At 36.8% G+C, this 18,209-nt stretch overlaps 2 protein-coding genes and 1 long non-coding RNA gene across 3 annotated transcripts in view; 2 read left to right on the top strand and 1 right to left on the bottom strand.

Annotated features, from left to right (window-relative positions):
- LOC129425347 (uncharacterized) overlaps positions 1 to 4,051 on the top strand; it is a 32,345-nt gene extending 28,294 nt beyond the window's left edge. The window contains exons 7-10 of the mRNA XM_073856646.1: positions 2,185 to 2,472; positions 2,566 to 2,877; positions 2,960 to 3,091; positions 3,386 to 4,051. Coding sequence (XP_073712747.1) covers positions 2,185 to 2,472; positions 2,566 to 2,877; positions 2,960 to 3,091; positions 3,386 to 3,591 — 938 coding nt within the window. The 3' untranslated portion in view covers positions 3,592 to 4,051. The remainder of the gene's footprint in view (positions 1 to 2,184; positions 2,473 to 2,565; positions 2,878 to 2,959; positions 3,092 to 3,385) is intronic.
- Positions 907 to 2,087, top strand: LOC141351067 (uncharacterized). The gene is made up of 3 exons (XR_012359225.1): positions 907 to 1,054; positions 1,627 to 1,653; positions 1,882 to 2,087. It is a non-coding gene; the product is annotated as an uncharacterized lncRNA (long non-coding RNA).
- A 411-nt stretch (positions 4,052 to 4,462) lies between the features above and the next one.
- Positions 4,463 to 17,040, bottom strand: nbr1b (NBR1 autophagy cargo receptor b). The gene is made up of 21 exons (XM_073857231.1): positions 16,800 to 17,040; positions 16,320 to 16,382; positions 16,153 to 16,171; positions 15,979 to 16,001; positions 13,990 to 14,220; positions 13,216 to 13,293; positions 12,904 to 13,100; positions 12,646 to 12,771; positions 11,835 to 12,038; positions 11,146 to 11,305; positions 9,597 to 9,866; positions 9,304 to 9,435; positions 9,093 to 9,168; positions 8,705 to 8,815; positions 8,438 to 8,596; positions 7,189 to 7,385; positions 6,681 to 7,087; positions 6,524 to 6,591; positions 6,222 to 6,297; positions 5,981 to 6,077; positions 4,463 to 5,897 (listed from the first exon to the last, which is right to left on the bottom strand). Exons 1-21 carry the CDS (start codon positions 16,899 to 16,901, stop codon positions 5,724 to 5,726), a joined length of 2,970 nt encoding a protein of 989 aa, XP_073713332.1. The 5' UTR covers positions 16,902 to 17,040; the 3' UTR covers positions 4,463 to 5,723.
- Positions 17,041 to 18,209: the final 1,169 nt, after the last annotated feature.

The following is an 18,209-nucleotide window of genomic DNA, read 5'->3' on the forward strand; positions in this document are numbered from 1 at the left end:
CAAAGGGTCTGAATACTTATGACCATTTGATATTTCAGTTTTTCTTTTTTAATAAATTTGCTAAAATTTTGACATGTCTGTTTTTTTCTGTCAAGATGGGGCGCTGAGTGTACATTAATGAGAAATAAAATTAACTTTTTTGATTTTAGCAAATGACTGCAATGAAACAAAGAGTGAAAAAAATGTAAGGGGTCTGAATACTTTCCGTACCCACTGTACTTTCGGCCCACAACACTTAGTCAGGTTTAACTTTTGGTCCTTAGGAAAAAGTTTGGGCACCCTGCTTTAGAGACGGCAATATTCATAAAAGACTTATGGGCTAAATGATGATTATGTGGTTTGGTGTATCCTGTCAAACACATGAAGTGTGTCTCATCACTGATGTTATGGGGTCTCTTGATGTCAGTGTCTCTGGTTACACTTTAAAAGCTTTGCCTCATTTTCTTTCTGTTTTCATATAGCTTTCAGAATTACAAAACAATATTGCTAATAAGATAAAGATTTAAACTGGTTTAACTGTTAATAAAAATGCTAAGTTATGTTTTGCCATCAGATTTACTTTTATTTTCTGTCCTGGTGTTTTTGTGTATTAATAAAGTGTGAAGATGGGTGGTCAGTTTTCTTGTTTTAGGCTGAGGAAGAACTACAATCTGATACATGTTAAAAACTTTCATTAAAGGTTCATATTTTAACAGGCTCTGATTTTTAACTGCAGCATTCATTACCAATGCAAACAGCCAACCAAAATGTTGAGCAAATAAAATCAATTTGTAGAGAGGTCTTACAGCATCTGTCTGTTATCTCACTAGAAACACTGTGTCTTAAGTTGTACTACCCGTATAAGATGAAGAGCCATCAGAGTTGTAAAACCACCCACAGGCCAGGGACAGGGAAGTGGGTTTAGTAAGTGGTTGTGGCAGGATCATGGACAAATGCATTTTTACCATCTTCAGCAGCATTTCTTTTTAAGGCAACAAAGATAAACTTCATGTTCTGTTCAGTCTGAAAGAGAACAAACGGATCATGCTGAGATCTCTTCTTATATTGATATTGGGTAAATTACATTTTCAAACTGCCTTTACAAATTCAAATTCTTTGTAGTCTGTTAGAAAATGTATACAAATATCAACATTTTTAACTTAAACATGACTGAGGGAGCAGCTGGTTAACACATCTGAGAAACTTGTGCTTGTGATAGAAGTTGAGTGAGTATGGAAATAATACTCACACATAGTAGAAATAATTAAAGGAGAAGTGTTTTTCTCCAGATTACTATATCAGAAATGTTTGTTTTGATCTCATATTCAAAACCTATTACTATTTGAAGAGTTTCGTTGCAAAACGAGATAACTCCGGGTTTTTTTATTTTTCAGAAATCTCGTTTTTTGGTTGTGCATTCCAATTAATATCAATTCAACTGCAGTTGGTTTGTTTTGATTTAAACCTTCATAATTTAAAAAATACAGCTAAGTAGCACCATAAAACAAAATAATAACATGATAACATAATAATAAACATGTTTTGACAAAAATGTTAAAAATGGATTTATCTCGTTTTGCAACAAAACTCTTCATTTATAACCTTATTTCCTCTTTTCATTATCAATGTTATATTTCATCCTAACAGCTGCTTTAAGAGTCGATTTAAAATCTGGTGAGTAAAAATGTTGAATGTTAAATACATTTAATTAAATATGGGTTAGAAAATTACAAACTGTTGTAAATCGTTTTAGTCAGTTGTTACAGAACTGTGTTGATGATTAAGACAAAAAAACTTAATCTATTCTTTATCCAATTTGAATTTATTTATATTACAGTTGTGGAATATTTGTATTGTGTTTTACCATTTTAATCTTTAAACTGAATTTATTTCATACATCAGATGGGTTAAGATTGGTCAGTGGCTCTGATTCCTGCTGTGGAAGAGTGGAGCTCCTTTACAACGGCCGGTGGGGAACTGTGTGTGATCTTGGATGGGACATAACAGATGCTGATGTTGTGTGCAAACAATTAAACTGTAGCAGAGCCATCAGCGCCCCTCACAGTGCAGCATTTGGTCAAGGAAGTGAAGCGATCTGGCTGGATGGTGTTGGATGCATTGGAAATGAAAATAACCTCAAACAGTGTTCACATAAAATTAAACATAATTGTGGTCATAATCAAGCTGCTGGTGCTGTTTGTACAGGTGATCTGCAGATGCCCACCCTTTCCATAATCTCTCCACATTCAGTTGTGTCTCCTGGAGAAAACATTCAGTTCAGATGCACAACACCTAATCCAAGATGTCATGTAAATGCTGAATTCCACCTGTTCAGAAACAGATCATCCACAATATCCTCTGAAACAAGTGTATCTAGTGTGACTTTCAGTCTGACTGTAGACGTCTCACATCAGGATCAGTACAGCTGTGGTTACTCTTACAGGAATGACATTATCAAGTCTTCCAGGAGTAACACTATTAAAATCACTGTAGGTGAGTGTGTTTAGTTTGTCATTTTGTATTACTACATTCAACGTGTTAATAATTAGTTAAAGACAATCAAAATGTGTTCCTCTTGTTTTCTAGTGAACCTGCAGAAGCCCAACATTTCTCTCGGTGGATTATTTGACTTTGGTCATCAGGGTTCAGTGATCACCAGAGGTCACAGCTTCACTATTACTTGTTCATCTGAGTCTCAGTATTCTGGAGGCTTCTTCTCTCTGTTCAGTGGATCAAACATCATCAGTAGTGAATCAGCTGTCAATCACTCAGCCGTCTTCATCTTTCCTGAGGCAGATTATTCACATGAGGGAAACTACAGTTGTGTTTATAAAGTGAATGTCTCCTCACGTAACTTTCGTTCAGTTTCCTCTAACCAGCTGCTCATCACTATTAGAGGTGAGTTATAGATTTGTAAGAGCTCAAGCTCAAAATAATTACTGATAAAGATAGATTAACCTAAAACATTTCTCTCTCTCAGCCTCCATGGGTCCTGTCGTTGCTGCTTTGGTGTCAGCTGTACTTCTCATATTCACTGCTCTCATAATGATTTTACTGATGAAAAGAAGACAGAACCACAAGAAAAAAACTCACAAGGTGCGCTTCATACAAGGTAAGACAAACTAGTTTTCAGACTTTTGGGCTCCACTGTATATTACTGCACTGTAAAATATCTAACTTCAAAATGTTCTTTCAAGAAAGATAATTAAGTAACTTTTTATTAAGTAATTAAGTAAAAAAAATGTTTGTTGAGGGGGTCAATTCATTATTTTGTGTACACTGAATGAAATAAGCATAATCATCAAACACCTGTCAGTATAATGTATATGTAATGTATAACGTATAATGATATAATTAATAATGTATAACTATAATGATCTTCTCATTTATGTACCCCAAAATGCAGTTAATATGCACTCACACGCAGTAAATGAAGACAGATATGAAGAGGATGATGAAGATGACTACGTGAATGCTAAATGTTTTGATGAGGCAGATTATGTAAATATAAACGTTGTTGAACCCGATGCGTCCTCGGATGAATCTGAGAAAGATTATGTTAATATCAGTACACAAAGAAATGCTGTTGACGATACAAAAAACAGATACTAAAGAAACTAAACATTAACACTGTGCAAAAATGTATGTAATATCTGGTCAAATATCTGGCTGAGATACAACCATTAGAATCTGAAGGTGCAAAAAATCTAAATATTCAGAAAATCGCCTTTAAAGTTGTCCAAATTAAATTCTTAGCAACACACATTACTAAAAGTTAATACAATTTACAAAATGTCTTAACATATATGATAATTTTGACCCATACAGTGTATTGTTAGCTATTGCTACAAAATACCCGCGGGACTTTGGTTTTGTGGTCCTGGGTCACATAGGCCTGTGTGAGCGACAATGATTTTCACAGAACTGAAACGTTCTTTTGTAGAAATTCAGTGTTTAGTTTGAGCACTGTGGTCCAACTCTTTATCTCACAACTTCTTCATTACTTTGCAGTGCATCATTACTGTAAATGTTTTGTAGTCTGTATTAAATCATTTTTTTATTATTGTTTCAATTGTGTTTAATGCATCGTGTCTTGTACATATCTTTATGCACAGTGGACTAAAGTGATACTCATATGTTCTCACTAGTTCTGCTTTACATGCCACAAACGTTGTACTGAGAAATCCTAACTAAATAAAAACGTAAAAAGGAACCAATGCACAGCAACTTCCTATTCACTTTTGGTGATTCTATGCTTTCAATCTAAAATCATTATAAAAACAACACACATACCATAAACCAAAACTATTTGAATCATATTAAGAGCTAAATATGAACTTCAATGAAATTAAGTAAATATGAACTTTGAGGTTTCGTTTCAAATGTCAAGGTTCTGTAAAGTACTCAAACACAATTCAATTCAATTCAAAATTAATAAGACAGCTTTACTTTAACATGTTTTGTAAGAAACAGAAAAGGTATGCATGATTTTAGTATATTTATTACAGACAGATGTCAGATATATGCCCATGACATGAGCAGACAGTATGAAGAGCATACTAGAATATGCTTTAGAATCAAATGATCCGAACAGTTCCACCTAAATCCAAACTACTGCTTTCCTATGGAATAAATACATGTACTAAAAAACATACAAATAAAGAATAGCACTTGAAAAACAAGCAGTTGGTGATTTAATGAAATTCTTAAAAGTTCCACTTTCTGAAAAATGCAAGAATCTTAGCAAATGAGGAGACGCTGAATGTTTAACAGGGAATGCTGTTCACTCTAGACATTAGGTAGTTTCAAAATCTCCCATCGAAGAAAAGCTTTCAGATATAATCCTTAATACACTAAATACAAGAGCTATTTAATTATCAAAATATATCTAATTTGCATGATTCAGTTTTCTGGTTTTGGAATGAAGAATATGTTTTTTTAGGTCTCTCACCATTTTCTTTAAATTGGAGTTAAATCCATTTCATGATTGCCTCTGCTGCTTTTAAACCCTTAAAGCATCGATTTAAACTACACAGTACCATTTAAACTATTCAAATGCATTGCTACTTCAAGCCAAAACCTTTTTTAGACATAAATAGCATCGCATTCACAAAGTGCTATATGTGCCCTAATACGTTAAAAATTAAAGAGAGTTTAAAATAAAGAAACAGAATAATGACTTTTCCACTAGAGCAATTGTGTCATCTTGTGTCCGTGTTAAGACAAGAGTTTCTCTATTTGGTCTTGGCTTATAATTAAGACCACATGAGTCCACACAAAGCCAAATCTACTGCTCTTAAACATTTTTACCTTGATACAGAGATGACTCGTTTAAATATTATATATAAATATTCAAATCGCTTTTCACACTTGCATAACTAACAGAATGATTTCTGATAAAGTAGTACACTATTCTTTCAAGTCGTCGTTTCATTTAAAGCATAACATTTTTGATTGTTTTGGAATCTTACTTACTTATACACTGTATTATTGTTCATTCCTTAGCTACCCATGATCATCTTTATAATAACATTAATGCCCACTAATGAAAACTTTAACAAGCACGATTATTATGGTGATGAGCTGGTTCACTAATGATTATCCATTACACATTGGTGCAGACAGATTCACACACATCATCTTCACAACCCAGACAGAACAAGAGTCTTTATCAAGTAATAGGCTGCTGATTGCACAGAAGAAGAGAAACAGAAGTGAAAAATTATAGAAACAGAGCAATCGTCTCAGTAGCGCTTGGTGTACCAGTCGTTGTCGCTCATCTGCACCAGTTCATTTACCACGTCCAGCAGGTTGCAGTTGTGTTTCTGAAGCAGATGCTGATTCAGTGCTCGGTCACCGAAGCCCATCTCTACCAACACGGCCATCATGGCATCATGAGATGCTGCATCTTCTGGAAGCTGAAAGAAGAGTGGATCTGTTTATATGCATCTTTTAGATACAGGTTAAACTAAATGAAATACTAGAGTTATGTCTAGTTTACCTTCTCAGAACCGGTCTGTCCAGTAAACAGTGCTTTATAGGCAGATGCTGCTACAGACAGAGCTCCCTTCACCAGTCCACCAGTGATGCTATTAGCTCTGAAAAAAACATAAATGACAGTGAGAATGAGAAAACATAACGCAACCAATGGCACAGAGACACCTGCATTGTAGGTAAAGGATTTTTAAGGCAGATATATGACTGAAAGACTGGCTTTAGTGATAGCGTGCTGTGTGACTTACCGGAGCTCTTCTGTCTCAGACTTTGCAGCTATAGTCACAGATGCGTTCTCAGGGTCGGATTTATTAACTTCAGCATCTATTAAACAAAAACATTGAATAACTCTAAAGCATGGCTTCATTATGTGCTTTAATGTAATTTAATTAATTAAAATATTTATAATAAAATATTAATAAAACTTCAAAATGATATTACATATTGGCCACTTTATCCACACCCATACCCATCACCCTAATAATGCACCCTTATGCTATATTATCTTATTATAGATTATATCATATCATATAAAATGTAAGTCACCCACCTTTCTCATTGAGGTCTTCTGGTGCGCCAGGACCTTTTCCTTCGTCTGCTCCGTTCTCCACCTCTGTGCTGGATGAACAAGTTTTAATTTGCCGTATTAGTTTATTACATTATATCATCGGATATTGTACAAGTGTGTGTCCACTGTATAAACTCACCAGGTTTTGACTGTGGGTCTGGGTGCCACTACAATCACAGGAGTGAGTGGCACAGTGTCCAGAGTTTGTGAAGCACAGAGCATATCATTAGCATCTGCATTAACCACATCAGTGGGGCTCTCGAGCTCTGAGGTCTCCACCGATTCCAGTTTCTCTCCCACCACAGCCTCTTCTTCAGGCTGGGACAGGGCTGAGCTGTACATGGACTCTATCAGCGGACGGCTGGTGTCAAAGCAATCGGGAAGGATGATGATGTAGTCTTCCGAAGAGGCGGATGAAGTTCTGCTGCGAATTTCCTTAGCCGCGTCCTTCACTTCCAGTTTCGTATTGACATCCTCCTCTTCTTCCTCCACCTGCTCCCCAATTGCAGGTTCTACCAGGATTTGTTCAATGTCTGATTCGTGACCCTCATCTGAATGTAATGAAAATTACTTTAAATTCTTCCCAATAATAGTATATTGTCAATACAAAAAGTATAAACCTTTATCATTCATACTACAATGTCTGACTCATCTGAGGCAATGAGCACGGATGAAACGGCTAAAAGGGGAGCAGGTATCTCAGCGGTCTCTGTGTGGGGCTGAGCAGGGGCGGAGACTCGTGCTGTCTCTACTTTGAGCGGAGCTGATATTACCTCAGGATCGGAAACTTTCTCTGCTTTTCTCTCACAAAGTGACACTGAACCTTGAGGTGCTGGACGAACCACTAAAAGACGGCAAAAATACATAAGAAGAAAACTTTGTTAAACTTCAAGAGACTAAGAATGCAATACTGTATTATTTATAATGAATAACAGTTAAAGGTGCAATGTGTAAGTTTAAGAAGGATATCTTGGCAAAAATGCAATTTAATATACAATTAATATATAAGTACATTATTAGTGGTGTATTAAGACCTTACATACTGAACTGTATTGTTTTTTTTACTTAGAATTAGATGTTTTTATCTAGATGTGTTTCATTCCTACAGTGTCTCAGACAACAACATGTTCTCACTGCATTTTAAAATTGAGGTTGGTTGCAATTCGCAATCTCACCACTAGATGTCGCTAAAAAAACCTACGTCACCTTTAAAGGATTACTACACTGATAAAATTGCTGATAATTTACATAAGAACCTTATGCCTTGGTTGGGATTGTTTAGAGCCATTATAAGCTGCACTAAAACTGCAATTTTAAACTTTATTCAAACTGTAACTGTTGGGCTCCAATAAAGTTTATTAAATTGAGAAAATCCTGGAATGTCTTCCTCAAAAAGCTTAATTTCTTCTCGACTGAACAAAGTTAAACATTAACATTTTGGATGACATGGGGGTGAATACATTTTCTGTATTTTTTTATGAAAATTGAGTATTCCTTTAATTGTTATAGGGGATGCCAAGACAAAATTGATGCGTGTTTGAATTACTAATGTCTGGATTTAACACCCAGCCATTTCAATTTATGTTTGAATATTTTAGCTTCAAATATTTTCAATTTCTGAATGTTTTTATACACTTGACACTTAATAGCTAAACAAATTCTTAAACAGAGTTAAACTGAGAAAAACTAAAAGGCTATACACCATTGTTTCATTTAAATTTGCATATATTTGTTATAATTTTCATTTTAAATACACAGTGCTTTATTAATAAGCAGACTATTTCTGCTTTTACGACACTGTCTGACATCAATAACCTTCACTAGCAGTGTTAATAAGAAGTAAAGTTTTGGCGTCAAGACAACAGTATTGCTTACATGCAGAAAAAACCCACAAACCTTTAGCTGGGCATCGCTCACAAAGTGTACCATGTTCTGTAGCTTCACAGAGAGTAAGTGAGCGGATCACAGATGGACTCACAAACTGAGGCCCCATGATGCTCTCCTCACCTTTCTCTTGGGCTGGAACCCCCTCTGGTTCTGTCCCCTGGGCCACATCTGTGAGTAACATTAAAGAATTATAACATCTGCAGAAATTAACTCATTAAAGCTTAATGGCAAACCTTAATGGAATAATTATATTTAATATAACAATTTTACATTTACCTAAGATGGTGCTGACACCTTGGGCTTCTGTTTCTTCTTGGATCAGCCCCAGTGTTGGTTTCTCCTGAAGAGGTCCATCATGAGGCAGGGGTGATATGCATGGAGTAATGTCTTTACACATATTACAAAGAGAATGACAAAAATAAGATGAAAGGAGAAAGAGAGACCAGGAACCACCTCACAGACATCAGATCAGAGATTAAGGCTAATATTAAATTATTTCTATTTATCATTTCCTGTTCAATATTAAAATGCACAAAAGTGCATAGGTCAGAATCAGAACAATCTTCATCAAAAATGGTCAATAACAATAAAAATTCATCTTGGTGACAGAAAATTCCAGCATTATGATTATATAAGGAAGACATCACATGATTCAGAAGCACACCTGCAGGAGTGTTGTTTGGCACGCTCTCCAGCTCCTGCACAATGTTGATATCCAGCAGTTCAAAAGACAGCAGATCCTAAGATGAACACGAAAGAGTAAACTGAAATGGCAACATACAAATGCAAAGATTGTTCGCATAACAAGATGAAAAAATGATAAACACAATATGTCTGAGATTTTTTAAATGCAATTTGTTGACACTTCGCCATACCTGAGCTGTTAGTAAGTCCACAGACGGAATGTAAAATTCCTGATCACAATCTTGGTTCACAGATAAAAGCAGCTGGTCTCTTGGGGCAGCCCGGCATTTCTCCTCCCTCTCCAATGTGCGGGAAGATTTCTCCTGAAAGCCACAAGAACATGAAGTTTATTCCACAGGTAACAGGTAATCAAAATGCTTCTACATTGTGCATTTTATACCTATAGGGCTGCACATTTCAATGTAAATAAAAATAGTTGTGTGGACAAAAGAGATTTCAGAGGTGGTCTAAGGAGTCGGCGTACCTGCGGGGTGACACAGGGAGACACCAGTAGTCCGTCAGCACAAATAGCTGTCGGAGCATTTGGATCCACAACAATGCTGCACCACACACGCGGTCCAAACTGTTCTCCTCTATGTGCCAGGCGCCAGTGGGAAGTGTATGTGCCCTCTAGTGTTGGAGCGCAGAGAGCCACGCTGACCACACCCACCTGACCCGGCTGCAATGTGGGTACTGCAACCTCTCGCCATCTTTCACCCGAACCCACTGCCAGATTCCCCCACATGAACTTTAGCTGTGGAGGAGACAAACCGAAAATAAGACACACTCAGATCTGTATGTCTTTTTATATACGCTCACCTAAAGGATTATTACTAATACTGTGTTTGACCCCCTTTCGCCTTCAGAACTGCCTTAATTCTACATGGCATTGATTCAACAAGGTGCTGAAAGCATTCCTCAGAAATGTTGGCCCATATTGATAGGATAACATCTTGCAGTTGATGAAGATTTGTGGGATGCACATCCAGGGCACGAAGCTCTCGTTCCACCACATCCCAAAAGATGCTCTATTGGGTTGAGATCTGGTGACTGTGGGGGCCATTTTAGTACAGTGAACTCATTGTCATGTTCAAGAAACCAATTTGAAATGATTCGAGCTTTGAGACATGGGGCATTATCCTGCTGGAAGTAGCCATCAGAGGATGGGTACATGGTGGTCATAAAGGGATGGACATGGTCAGAAACAATGCTCAGGTAGGCCGTGGCATTCAAACAATGCCCAATTGGCACTAAGGGGCCTAAAGTGTGCCAAGAAAACATCCCCCACACCATTACACCACCACCACTCTGCACAGTGGTAACAAGGCATGATGGATCCATGTTCTCATTCTGTTTACGCCAAATTCTGACTCTGTGTATATCTTAACAGAAATCAAGAGTCATCAGGCCAGGCAACATTTTTCCAGTCTTCAACTGTCCAATGTTGGTGAGCTTGTGCAAATTTTAGCCTCTTTTTCCTATTTGTAGTGGAGATGAGTGGTACCCGGTGGGGTCTTCTGTTGTTGTAGCCCATCCACCTCTAGGTTGTGCGTGTTGTGGCTTTACAAATGCTTTGCTGCATACCTCGGTTGTAACAAATGGTTATTTCAGTCAAAGTTGCTCTTCTATCAGCTTGAATCAGTCGGCCCATTCTCCTCTGACCTCTAGCATCAACAAGGCATTTTCGCCCACATGACTGCCGCATACTGGATGTTTTTCCCTTTTCACACCATTCTTTGTAAACCCTAGAAATGGTTATGCGTGAAAATCCCAGTAACTGAGCAGATTGTGAAATACTCAGACTGGTCTGTCTGGCACCAACAACCACGCCACGCTCATAATTGCTTTAATCACCTTTTTCCCATTCTAATATTCAGTTTGGAGTTCAGGAGATTGTCTTGACCAGGACAACACCGCTAAACACATTGAAGTAACTGCCATGTGATTGGTTGATTAGATAATTGCATTCATGACAAATTGAACAGGTGTTCCTAATAATCCTTTAGGTGAGTGTATGAGAGTAGTGCGTGTACCTTGGTCTCGGAGTCCCAGCACACTCTGCCACTGTTCTTCATTTTCCAGTATTTGATGAACTTGGTCCCAGGACGAAGACGTGAACCATCAGGTACGTTTTCATCTAGAAGTAGAGCTGTCATCGCTGGCACGGCCAGAGGACACGGACGCTTAGGACGACTGCAATCACAGACAGAACTCAACTATGGTACCCAACTTTTAATCTATTTCAAGAAATATTTGACCTGATAGTCATTCTTTGTGATTTACTGTTTTCTAAATAAAACCATTTTAACTTATGTATTTTGAGAAAATATGACCTCATCTGTAATAAGAGTGAGTAAGGTCATGCCAAAAATTGAAATTAAGTGAAATGAGAAATCAAACTTTAATGCTTCTAATCTCATTTAGATTATGAGACTTTAGCCTGGATTTCACAGACAGGGTTACACTTTAGTTTGGATCTAACTGGTTGGGTCTAACTGGTTTGCCTATTTAAAAAAAAAAGTAATACGTTTTATTTAAAAGTTTTAAAATGTGTTTTATTCCTCTTCTGTCCAAAAATTCCACAGAATCTAGGCTGCAAAAACAGACCACAGAGGAAAAAATGAGTTGACATGAACCTGTCAATAAATATGCAGTTAAAAAATGTAGGTCAGGATCATCACATAATCGTGCTCTTTTATATCAAAAGACCAGTAAAACTTACTCTGGGCTGTTTGCCTGTGTGGCCCGCGGCTGCAGCAGGACGGGCGAAGAGCTTCCCTCACCAGCAGCACTCCACTGCAACCCTCTCCTCTCCATCCTCAGTTGCTTCCTGATCTCCTTCACTTCTGCTTTAAGCTGTCTCTTCTCTGCTTTAAGACGTTGCTTCTCTGCCTTACGAAAGCTCCGGTCACCCCTTCTGTAGAACCTTCAGAGGGAGGAAAACGCATTTATTCACATCTTTGACACGTGAAGACACAATATGTAATCTGTTGCCGCTAAACAACAACAACAGTGTAGAGTGATGATGTGAATGTGGAATAATAGGAGTTGTAGTCTTAACCTTTTTAAGAATTGATCTGACAAGACTCACAAATTATGTTCATGGATGATGTAATGAAATAAAGTTTTATAAGCATTACATTATAATGTAAGCCTACAGTGTGGCTTGATAGAAGCAACAACAAAGTGGCATGCTAGATGTCTCAAGCACTACTTCCACATAAAGCGCTGCAGAGATTGATCGCTGTATGACATCATAGTATCACGAGAGCGATGCAATTGAATCACTCTTGGAATACTTTGATGTCACATGCCGATAAGTCTGCGCAGTGCCAGATGAAGTCAAAGTCAAAGACAGCAAAAGCAGAAACCAAGGATAACCGAAACATAACGTCACGTGACTCTATTAACAGGGGTTAAAACTGTGGATTCTCTAAATTCCAACATTGTTCAAACCATTTGGGATAATGTAAGTGCACAAGTGAACATAACACTTTGCTAGTGATTTTTGGTGATAGAGGACACATGCCCACCTGCTGTGGTCTGGTGCCGGGGAACCATGCTCAGGAATGGACAGGGGGGTTCTGGCTCTCACAAGGTTGTGGCTTGGATCGTGTGAGAAGCTGCAAGGCTCACACAAAGTGCACGATGTACACACACTGTATTAAAAGGTAAAAACGAAAATCACCCATGAACTTGTGTCACAATCCCCTCTTCTTTGATAACTTTCTGTAATATGTATAGGCAAAGGATCTAAACGCAGACATTCATCCATCTCAGATCTCTCTAACCTGCATTGGTATCCGCCACCCGCCGTCTGGCCCCGGCAGCTGCTGCAAGCTGGAGCTGAACTTGGGGCTCCAGGAAGAGTGGATGAGGTGACCTCGGGAATCTGTGCCTCTGCTCCCACTGGCTTATGGATGCAGCATTGTCCAGAAAACTCCCTACAAATTTTCTCTACGGCCTCTCTAACTACCTGGTCCTTAAACTGTACCAGTCAGCAGATTTTTTTAAAAGAAAACAAAATGGAGGGGTTTGTCTTGATATGATATCATAATGAATTTTAATAGCTTGGCATTTTTTATTTTTCCTCTTTACTGTACCTTTTCCATATATGAAGTGAACCAAGCTGGAGGCGTCTTATCCTCCACCTTTCCACCTTTGGCTTCATTTATAAGTACCTTTTAAAGACAAGAAGTACTGCATTTTAAAACAATAAATGTGACATTTATTCAATTACCACAATCAGAGGTTATGAATTATGAAACAGACTTTTTTAAATATGATAAACATGAAATATTTAAAATAATATATAAATATAAAAAATATTTTAAAATAATAAAATATGAAATCTCCTGTTCATGTTCTAGTACCAAACCAAGACGTGTATATACAAGTTCTAGTTATTTTATAGATGAACTTATAGGCAACTACTTGGTTTATCACTAAAAACTATATTATATATATATATATATATATATATATATATATATATATATATATATATATATATATATATATATATATATATATATAAATAAATAAATAAATAAATAAATAAATAAATAAATAAATAAATAAATAAATAAATAAATATATATATATATATATATAAATATATATATATAAATAAATATAAATATAAATATAAATATAAATATAAATATAAATATAAATATATATATATAATATATATATATATATATATATATATATATATATATATATATATATATATATATATATATATATATATAAAACATTACAAAATGCAATATTTCAAATAAATTGCCATGTAAAATTTGAGGCAACAATAGTAATCTTTAACAGTGGCTACATCGGTGTTTGTGCAAAGCCATTGTGTCATAAAATCTTACCAATCCTTCCTCTGGGACTGCAGCCTGAACTTTGCGACTCACCAGCTGTGCCAAAGTATGGCAGTGCTGAGGAGGCCTAAATCCTTTCTTGGGTTCTCCAACACTGCCAGGTTTCACCTGCCCCAAACCCACCCCTGACCCTGGTGGTGGACCCGGTCCGGGCACCCTGGCTGTACCGCCCCTTGTTTCATACACATTCATTTGAAGTCTGTTTCCCTGTCGTGCAGCACTCTTCAGGTCGAAACAAAAAGGCGATGAGATCTCACATTCTTTCATGGCTATTCATTAAAATATAGAGCAGTGTTACATAAGCATAGAGGAGCACGTTGATTCTTTAAAAATGGGATTTTCTACATTCTAACTCTAAACAGGTTGTAACCAAACTCCAAAAATACCCAAATTGTTAAAATTCTTCTGGTTTATTCGTAGTTACGAGCTGCAAGTTGTTTTTACGACATCAGGTGCATTCAAGTCACTTTAGTCGATGCAAGATGACTTTTTCCTTCTTTTAATGAATTTTCAAGAAAATACAGCAAGATTTTTTATCATTACTTTAAAAAAAAAATCTTAACAAAAAATAAAGAATGTGCATTCAGACCTGTATTGCTTTTTTATGCGTTTAATTTATGGAGCCACTGTAAACTGTAACATTATATGTTATATTGTTATATTACAATGCTATCATATTTGGACTGCTTAATTTTCTGTAAATAAAAAGCCTTACAACTGTCAACCACAGGTTTGCTTCTATTGGTTTTGCCATGTTTTTGAACGCCCCAACTTAAATAACTGGACACAAAATATTGATGCGAAATGACTTGCAGTACCCGGATGAATCAAGAAGCTTTTAGCAGTGTGTTATCAGTATTATGGAAATCTCTAAAGGATGTGTGGCTGGATTTTGCTATCGCGGACAAATTTCCAAGGTCTGTGAATTGCAAAACCCCTGAATCGCGACCACATCCATGTTCGATGTGGTGGCGAAGCTTGTTAAGTATGAGCTGGTCAGCAACCATCTCGAGCCATCACAGACGCTACAATATTTTCAAACCAGTTTGATATTAAATGCAGATTGTATAAACGGTAAGCTGCTAATCGCTGTAACTTCTCACGAGAATTTATGTGAGAAAACATATTTTTGCTGATGGTCAGGAACATCCCTTTATATAACGTTTTAGTGTCTGCACCTCGTCAGCATTATGTTGTGTAGTATGAGCGCAGCTATGACAAGATGGTGATGGATGACAAGAAATCTTGTTGCGTAGTGAGAGCAACCCAGTGATTTGGGTAGGTTTCCAATCTTGTAATGTGAGCCCGGCTTAAGCGGTTCTTTTCAGACCTTGGAATGTCACAACTGACCAATCAGAATGAAGTATTCCAGAAAGCCATGTAATAGTAAGTTATTACAAAGATATTAAATATTAACAATGCGTCAAGGGTATTGATATAAATGGGGGAGGTCACACCAGTCAGAAAGGCCACTCCAAGCCACTCCAGTAAAAATAGCAATCGTCAATCAAAATCCTCTGAGAGAGGGACTTTGCACATGCGCAGAATCAAAGGGTATTGTTTGTCTTGTTCTGACAAGACCTGGAGGCGTTGCAAATATGGCTGCGAAGTGATACGACTTTCTTAAACGACTTTGGTTATAATTATGTAATATATCCTCTATAGAATCAGCTATGTCTGGCCCTCTCAAGGGGGTTTTTCCACCTCCTAGGACTTTTCCTCCTGACTAAAAAAAGCCGGGAGTCAGTTGACATTGGCTTAACTTGGCACCCTCTTTTATATGTTACATTATTACTACGTTTGCTAGTACGGTTTCATCTTAGCCGCTGTATTTAGCTGCTTATGTTGTCCATAGATTTTTCTGTGTTTTCTCCTGCATCTATTAATGTAAAGCTGCTTTGAAACAATTAAACAATTGTGAAAAGCGCTATATAATTAAATCGAATTAAACTGAATAACTAGTAGCAATAATTTTCTTACCTTCAGGGCCTCTTCATATTCCACTGAAAACAAGAAAATATAACTTTAATAAATGTATACATACTACAAAATACCTCTCTGATCATTTATATGATTTTTGATGACTGTTTAATAAAAACTATTGTTTGTATTAAATACACACAAACGTTAAAAACAAATAAACATTTTACTTACATTGACTGTTAATTGATACCTGAAACACACAGTTACAAATAAAATTATAAAAGAAACAATTATTTGAAGAGCATTTTATAATAATATAATAATAATTTAATATGGCTCAAATTGTTATTTATCTCTTTGTTAAGCTATGACATTGCCATTTGCTTATTCATCCTCACCTCTTCATTTTCCTCATCGAAATACGTCAGCTGTAAATGACACAGACCGAAAGCTTTCTTTACCTAAAGAAGAAAAAGCTAAAGTTAAAACAGGGCTCATTTTGTAAAGCATATGATACTTACTAAGACACTGGCGTTTTCACGTTGACAATGAAAACAATTAAACACAGTAGTGTCTCAGACTTGACAGCTGGTTAGTGTGCTAAAACGGCTTTGTAATTATTACAGTACATTGAAGGCCTGTGTACCTCAAATGCGAAGGCTGAACGTAATGTATTTGATCACGAATGAGTATATCAACATGGCTTCTTTATAATTCGTCCGCTTTCGGCATGCCTAGTCGTTTACATAAAATCAACAAAGAGAAATAAATTTCAAAATAGTACAGCGTAATAACACTTCAATCGGATCGGATGAGTTGGGACTTGCGGCATCAAGGTGAGTAATCAGACTGACATCACCTCATCCTCCTCAGCTTACCATGGCCTCCATTGACTCCCAACTCTTCGTCTCTGAGCCAGACAGCAAAAAACTCTTCGCATTGCCTCGGAAATTCACCTTCAGGCTGATATAGAAATCCATGGCGCGAATGTTATTTAAAGCGTTGCATATGTGATATCATAAAAGCTCGAACGTATAACCATTCCCTGGCCTCAAGATTTCTCCGATCAAAATGGTCCTTTATGTTTACATCAGCGACGTGAACACACCCACAGCGTCAGCTGACAGGAAAATAACTGACGTCAATAGGTGTGTTCGACAGCATGCGGCGCTGCGCACTGCGCAGACCGACCGGCGTATGACATCAGAGCACAGCTCTTCGAATCACTCTCGCGGATGTTTAATGACATACGCCATCAGTTTGCACAGCGCCATATGTAGTCGAACACACCTAATAAGCGGGTCATCTGATTTGAAAACGTGGTGTGTGGTGGTGATGAGCTATTTTTGTAACCTTTGCAGCCAAGCCCCAATGCAATGCAAAAGCACATCATAGTTTACAAGAGCTTATGGTTTGTATTGCTCTTTCTTGTCTATAAAATGATGCAGGACTATGTGACCCATCCGGTTTTTCTACTCATCAGCGTAAGACCTTTTTTTAACTTTGTTGTTTACTTATCGATGGATTTATTATGAACATATTAGATTAATTTATCTGAGTCAAATTTAATTCAGAACATGTCTATGTGTTTCAATGTTTATGTTAATTTTTCTATGTTAAATCGCAAATAATGCTACTAAATGATACAAAAGTTCAATAGTACATTTTATAAACTGCAGGGGGCACTATTGTCATTGCCTTTTACTATTTGCAAGTGTTTAGCAAGAGCAGTTTTTACTAAAATGTTCAGTAGACAAACAACAAAGCGCATAAATTAAAATATACATATATACGGTATAGATCTATATAATATGCAACTAGAGTTTTAGATTTACTAAAACACACATGTTGACCAATCTGAGACACAAGAACCACTGAAGTTTAAAGTCTTTAAGGTCACTTGGTTGTTAGCAGAAAAAATCATCAGCAGTTCAAAACTAGCACAGACTTGGGAGGTCTTGTGATTTTGTTGTCAAAGTTGGTTGTCCTGGAGCATTAGAGTATAAAGTAATGTAATCCATTAATTTTTCTGTACCACTTAACCTATTGGGGTCATGGAGAGTGCTGGAGCCTGTTCAATACTATCTCAGCAAAGAACCACCCTGGGAAGTATTTTAATCTGTAAACAAAAGCAGATTTATAGAGAACAACCTTTTGCTGCTGTCAACTAACAAGACATGTTAAGGTCAGTCTTGCCACTGTTCACTTACTCTAACTAAATTCCAAATATAGGCTACCTGAAAATAATGAAAAACAACTTTAATTTTAACAGTCCCAACTTTGACTAT

Source organism: Misgurnus anguillicaudatus, chromosome 19 (genome assembly GCF_027580225.2).
Source record: "Misgurnus anguillicaudatus chromosome 19, ASM2758022v2, whole genome shotgun sequence".
Classification (NCBI taxonomy): Eukaryota; Metazoa; Chordata; class Actinopteri; order Cypriniformes; family Cobitidae; genus Misgurnus; species Misgurnus anguillicaudatus.

What these genes read in the sequence shown, in the direction of transcription:
- nbr1b (XM_073857231.1), bottom strand. Translation starts at nt 16,901, where the DNA reads ATGGATTTCTATATCAGCCTGAAGGTGAATTTCCGAGGCAATGCGAAG. An exon ending in ACACAGGCAAACAGCCCAGA is followed by an intron (nt 11,306 to 11,834) that starts GTAAGTTTTACT and finishes CTGTGATTGCAG; the next exon opens with TCGTCCTAAGCGTCCGTGTC. An exon ending in TGCTCATTGCCTCAGATGAG is followed by an intron (nt 7,088 to 7,188) that starts TCAGACATTGTA and finishes CATTCAGATGAG; the next exon opens with GGTCACGAATCAGACATTGA.